We start from the raw sequence: 6,951 nt of genomic DNA, 5'->3' as shown, positions 1-6,951 counted from the left end.
GTTTTTTTAAAAAAATCGATTATTTTTAGTTATTTCGAAACTACCCTAGAAACTCCTTTCGAATGGTACTTGTGAGGAGATCAACTAATATGCTTCCAAAAATACAAAAAACTAATGTTCACAAGGGAGACAATGAATTTTGGTCGTCTTCTGAAACTCCCATCAAACTCAATTTGAAACAGAAATCATCAGTTTTCGGTGAATCTAATTTGATCAAAATATTGATTCAAACATTTTTAAATATGGTCACTTATCCAAAATGTTCTTTATAAAACATGATTTATAAAGTAATCGGTGTTTTTCAAAAAAATCAAGTCAATTCGCAAACTTTTAATAAAAACTGTAATCGAATTTTAATCGAATTGATCGACTCGATTAACTCATTTAAAATTTTTAACTGAGATTAGCAATTGATTGATTAGTCGACCCGATTAATCGATTAATCACACCAGCCCTAGTTTTGTCAGATTGGCTCTAGTTTTTGAGAAAAAGTGAAAATTAAATTTCAGTGGTAAAATACCATAAGAAGCCTACAAATCACATTGAAACTAAGTTGTAAATAAATACAGTAAAGTAATTGGTAGAGATATTTCAGTGATTTTAGAGTCATTTTGAGGAGTTGATTTTAAATCTGGCAGTGGTTTTGCCGAATTAGCTCTAGTTTTTGAGATAATGTAAACTCTCAACCATGTGATTTTTGTGCTTCTTACGTAGTACAATTGGAATTTAATTTTCACTTTATCGCAGCAACTAGACCCAATCTGACGAAACCAGTGACAGATTCGAAATCACCAGCCTTATTATATCCTAAAACCATCAAAATCTCCTTAAGAACATGATTTTTTTTTTTTGAGAAGTGTTATCAATAATTCGTGAGTCAGTTTCTTCAATAATTTATTTGAAGGGTTTTTTTTTCTGAACCAAAAATTTCTGATATTCATTTTGTGGCGAATAATAAAAAGGGTTTTCTTATTGTTTCCTGTAATTTTCAACCAATGTCACATCATTATCGGCTCATTCATCATCTGTATCAACTTACCCCAGGGCGTTGCCAGTTTGTACAGTTTGACTGACGTGACTAAATAATTGCTCGTGAACTTATACGTTTCATTTTTGGAAATAAAATATACTTTTAATAAGGCTAAAAACTTAAACTACTGCGTGTGTGTATATATATATATATTTGACTTATTGGAAACAACAGAAAAATAGAAAAATTGCTAATAAAAAAATTAATTTTTCCAGGTCTATGTCTTAGTTGTTATGTAAATGTGATCCACTAGACCAGTGGTTCTCAAACTTTTCTTTCGCAGCTCCCTTGCCCTAGTGGGCATGTATCCATGGTTCCCTCCAGAACAGTCTAACAAAGAGCTACTTCATGGTAATACATAGGCATACATTAATAAAGACAGACGCTAAAGACACTAGAGGAATTTTTCAAGACACTAGCAAAAAATATGGACATAAATTCGTGTTATGTGAAACGGAAGTTTCATGGGGTCTTGAAGAATTTAGTGCACCGTTTTCTCAACCTATGGTACACGGACCAGAGGTGGTCCTGCGGCATAGTTGAGAATTTAATTATACTAAAATTAAAGGTTATTCAAGTAGCAAATTTAACGGCTGGCTCACCTGGGGCGAGTCCTGGGCTGCCGACTTCTAAAGGGCCCAGCAAAATCCCAGCTTTACGAATTTTTCTATAATTTAAGGGTCCAATATTTTTTTCTGCGCCCGTAGCCTCAACCGACCTTGATCCACCTCCGTATATGTTTCGAATATATCATGATATTCACATGGGTTCAAATCAAACATTAGACCCATATTATGTAATATAGTGGTTTGTCGAACTATTCAGACATTTCAGTGATTCTTGGGTTCAGAAAGGTTAAGAAACTCTGATTTAGTGGATTGTTTGTTTTTTAGAATGAGAAACTTATGTGCCTGATCTATGCCGAATATGTACCTTCCTAAATAATACCGATCTATACCTTCATACCGAAATACTGCATCTCGTGGCATAGTATTAATTTGCAAGGATCTTCGATTGCCTGAGCCCAGGAGTCCTTTGAAAACACTAATTGAAAAACAATACTATAATTTTAAGTAACTAATATACAGGGAAGACATGGATAATTTCACAAATCATCTCACTTCTTTCATCTCCGACGAAGCCAGTACAACACAGATAGATAACCGATTATCACCTAGATGAACCACATAACCTAATGAAGAAATGGTTTTCTCGTTCAGAAAAAAGAAAGAAATTAAATTGTTCAAAAGTGGTGTTATACAACAATGAGATACACCATGTGATATAAGACACCATTCAAGTACTGATTGAATTCAATTATTATGTTTTTACTTGAGAAAAAATGTACTGTTGTGTCTCTCAAGAAGAACAAAGAAACCAGGAAGAATGCAAGTAGAACGAATAATACAGTATGTGCATTATGCCAGACTTTAAAAACGTCAAATTTTATCAGTTACAATCAAATCGATTCCATAGGAAAGGGCGATTCACGTCACGTGTATTCATGAAATTCTCACGAAATCATTTTGCACTTGTACTTCACAGCATAATCGTATAGGTCTCGGTTCTTATCGCATTCACCTGCGTAAAACAGATAATAATAATAATGAGAAAAAAAATAGAAAGTAAAAGTGATTTTGCAGATATAAGGCAACACCCGAAAATCTGACCGACATTTTCCCATGTATATTCAAGTTCTGTATTCAGAGTGTCCTCAATCGGAAGACCAGAAATCAGATCGTAACGAAAATAAGAAGAAAAAAAACATGAATGGATAAAAATGAAAGTGAAAAAAAAACCACCGTAATGAAAGAGTAAATAAACTACTGCTGAAGAAAAGGCCAATCATGATGGAATAGTCACAAACGACAGTGTTTCGGATAGAGTTGGGGTGGAGTCGATTACAGAGGCAAAAAAGTATTGCCCCAAGGGCAACGTTTGCTCCAGGATCCCGCCCAACACAAGAGAATAACTTGCCAGACAAGAACCGTCTTTTAAGACTTTATCTAAGGCTACTATAAAAACCTCGGGCTTTTTGCGAATGGTATCATAAGCTTTTCGATTTTTCAACAGTCGTCTTACTGTTTCCCGATAAACGTTGGACAAAAAACATGAAGTTGGTAAGTCTTCTTGGTTTTCTCGTTTTTGCATTTGATTTTGGGGTTCACAATACATATACAGAAAAGTCAAGAAAAACTGTGATTCATGTGCAATCGAAAAACGTTGTTAAAAGTGATATTCATGCAATAAGTGAGATGTTGCGTGTGTAACTCATGCAGATGGGTATTTGATATAGTACCGTACCACCATTGTTGTCGCTTCCTCAGTGAAGACTGAGCAAGCAACTCTATATTTATTATCAGTTATCACAATTTAATGTAAGATCAGTGAATGTGTGTAAAGTTTAAGGTAAGTGGGTATGATTATTTTGTGGAATTCTCAAAAATACAAAGTATTTCAGTTTGGCTTGGAAAAATGAGAGGTGAGTAAAAGGAACGTGATCTCAGTAGAATCTGTGCCATGAATGACTAGCGGATCCCTATTTTACATCTAAAATAAGAGAAAGTTTTGAAAGCTCCAAAATGCTTTTGATTATTATCTCTTAAATAACTTTAGATAGAAAACTTATGATATATCAGTGTAACTGTGTGTGCTGACACATTTCTACCACAAATTTCCCACCATTTTATTCAGTATCTACCATCAATTTTCCTTTTATTTTAGATTGTAGGAACATTGCTTTTGGCCTGCGTGGCTTTCGCAAAGGAATCTACTGAGATGGCCGTATCTGGATCGGTACACCGTGCCAGTTATGCTGCTGCCCCAGCTGTCCATTACGCCAGCGCTGTCGCCCACGCTCCAGTGTACGCTCATGCCCCAGCTGTCGCATCCAGTGCATCCCATGCCGCCGGTTATGGTGCTCAAGGGCATCATGCCGCTGGACACGCTGCTCACGGAGGAAGCCATTACGGAAGCCACGGAAACTACGGTGACAGCGCCTATGGTGCCCATGGTGCCCACGATACCGGTGCTTACGGAAAACACGATTCCTATGGATCCAGCGCTGCCAGCCACGGACATTACAAGAATGTTGGAGCTTATGCTTCCAACAAGGGTGCCGGATATGAAAAGGCCTACGCATACGACAAACAAGCCGGTAGGTTGGAAATCGCTCTGGCATTTGTTATAATATTTTCCTTCAGGAAGTTTTTATTTGAAACAAATTAAGCTTAAGATGACTGTGATTCCGATCATTGCCCGAATGATTCTTATTAGAAAAAAATCGAATATTTTTTTTGGATTTATTACTGCCCATTGTGTCATGGAATATACGATTTTTAGTACAGCTCAAACATATTTCGCACATATTGTTTCTTAGCATTGTTGGTTCAGTTGAGACGTTTTGTTATTCATGCTGTTATACAATACAAATATTTCTTATAAACGTTTTCAAGATACCTCACCACTGAATTTATTATTCTAATTATTAACTATTATTATATACTACTATTACTTATTATTCTATAAAATGATTTGGTTTGTTGAAAGCCATCATAGAGCTCGAATATCCAGTGCGACGGTAGTTGCTGAGACTGCTCTTGCGTAGGGTGACCAGATGGGGTACCTGCATATTGGTACCTCCTATCGGTACCCCCTTTTCAATCTAAAAATGTTAATGACTCTTTAATTTCATTCCAAGATAGTATGGGGCTACAATGTTTCAAAATGTGTTCGGTGTCCTTTGGTTACATATGATACTAGCATGGCAATATCCCATATTCTAATAAATTCCTAGCATAATATCTAACGTAGCTAAAAGTTAAAATGAAAAAATATTGGAAATAATTATATTTCATTGGGAAGCAAAAAACCGGGACAAACAGGCCTTTTCCGGGACAGAGCAAGAAATAACGAAAAACCGGGACACCTGGCCACCCTACTCTTGTGTATCATTTTGGCTGCTGAATGACAAGGATCACGCAATCTTAATGTTTTATAATTGAAATTCAATTCAACCACTTTCACTACTGTAATTCAAATACATAGTTTACGGACTAGAAAATCATTTATCAGTTCCAATACTAATCCTATTCGTGATTCTTTATTACTAACAGGTTACCATGGCGTAACATCCGACAAGGCTGCTCATGGATCCCACTACGGTGCCCACGACAAGTATGGTCACCACAGTGCCGGAGCATACGGAAAGAAGGCCCATGATGCCCATGGAAGTTACGACAAATATGGTGGACATGGTTATGGAGCTCACGGATATGCCAGTGGTGCTCACGGTTCTCATGGAAGCGCTCACGGAGCAGCTTATCATGCCGCCGCAGCTCCCGTCTACGCTGCACCAGTCGTTGCCAGCCATCAAGGATACGGTGCTCACGCTGCTGTCAGCCATCATGGTTATGCAGCTCCAGCTGTCGCAGCCCATCACGGATATGGCGCCCCAGTTGTAGCCAGCCATCACGGTTACGGTGCTCCAGTCGTTGCCCATCACGGTTACAGCGCACCAGCTGTTGCAAGCCATCATGGTGGATACGTTTATTAGACACGTATTCCATTTACTGTAAAGTAAGTGATTTTTTAACAGTATGGAACATTCTAAAAATGTGTTTTGTGTGTATATAGTTACTGCCGAAGCCCGAAATTGGTGAATTCGTGACGGAGCCGGCCACTTCGCGAACGGGCCAATTTCGTTAAATATTGACCCAGCCAATGAACGAAATTCGGAAATTAGCCGGCCAGTTCGTGAAGTGGCCAAAGTCTGATAACAAAAGACATGATTCGGGATCATCGTCAAGTTGGCGTATTTTTTCGTGATAATTATGTCCACGTTAGTTATGGAAACCCATCAAACCACAGTCACTGCAGTAATCTTTTTTTTTCTCAAAAAATTTGGCAGAAAAACTTATATATAATTATTTTTATTGTTTTTTCTCTCAAATTTCACTTTTTTTCGTCACATGGAGCTAATCCAATACAGCCGCTATGTATAGACATGTACCACACGTTGGCGATTGAAAAAAAATGGATTTGGCTCCCACCGGGCCGTCTTACATCAGCACATCGAGGTTTGGCCAGGGATCTCCGGCCACTTCGCGAAATGGCCGGCCAAAGACCGAATCATTTTTGCAATTCGACTTTGGTCAAAACTTGGCCAATTCGTGAGAAGTGGCCTTCCCCTTCGCCAATTGGCCTCACTTCGGGTTTTGGCACAGTAACATACATATCCTTTCTTCTCAATCTAAAATTTGAATTTAACCCTTTGCGGTCCAAAGGTTTTTTCGGCCCTTCATTGGTACAGTTCGCGTTTTATAACGCCTCCCCGGGAATGGGGAAGACTTCAGGATGTTTGTCCCTTTCTGAATTCTGTATAGCTTATTAGTTTTGCTGAGAATTCACAGGAGCCTTCCGATCATCGTAAGAGGCAGTTACAACAATGAAGTATCGTTGTTTCCTGGTGCGGTCCGAAAGACCGCAAAACGTAAAAGCGCTTTATACCTCTGAATTGGTTACACACACACCTCTTACAAGCGTTCATTTCGATCAAATTGATCAAAAAAGAAACGCATTAAAGTCTGAAGATTTAAAAAGTAAATGTATAAATTAACTGATTCATTCATGAATTATTAATATCTTTATTCATATCTTTTTTAGGTGATTCAGGGAAGCAGCTTCAACATTCTGGAAATGTTTGAATGCTTATGGGACAGAAAATGAAAAATGGAGGGAACGCTCAGTCTAAAAATATATTTGTTTGCATAAAACTCATGTTATTTCTAGTACTGATGCTATACTTATGTCATCTTATTTTTCATAATTGTGCGCTGCTACGATTATTCTCGGTGTCATACACAACTGTATAATTTATTTACAAAGAAAAAAAATGCCAAATAAAAGAATACTGCAAACCA

The 6,951-nt window shown here is 37.6% G+C and overlaps 1 protein-coding gene across 1 annotated transcript; it reads left to right on the top strand.

The window, feature by feature from the left end:
• The first annotated feature begins 2,891 nt into the window (after positions 1 to 2,891).
• LOC149073035 (uncharacterized) lies at positions 2,892 to 6,951 on the top strand. Its single transcript, XM_089246547.1, has 4 exons — positions 2,892 to 3,150; positions 3,755 to 4,187; positions 5,146 to 5,608; positions 6,695 to 6,951. The coding sequence occupies exons 1-3, from the start codon at positions 3,142 to 3,144 to the stop codon at positions 5,583 to 5,585; spliced, it is 882 nt and encodes a 293-aa protein (XP_089102673.1). The 5' UTR covers positions 2,892 to 3,141; the 3' UTR covers positions 5,586 to 5,608; positions 6,695 to 6,951.

Source organism: Pholcus phalangioides, unplaced genomic scaffold (assembly GCF_987345545.1).
Source record: "Pholcus phalangioides strain wild (caught in Gottingen) unplaced genomic scaffold, Ppha-v1.0 ptg000017l_1, whole genome shotgun sequence".
NCBI classification, from domain to species: Eukaryota; Metazoa; Arthropoda; class Arachnida; order Araneae; family Pholcidae; genus Pholcus; species Pholcus phalangioides.
This window is presented reverse-complemented; position numbering and strand designations above follow the sequence as displayed.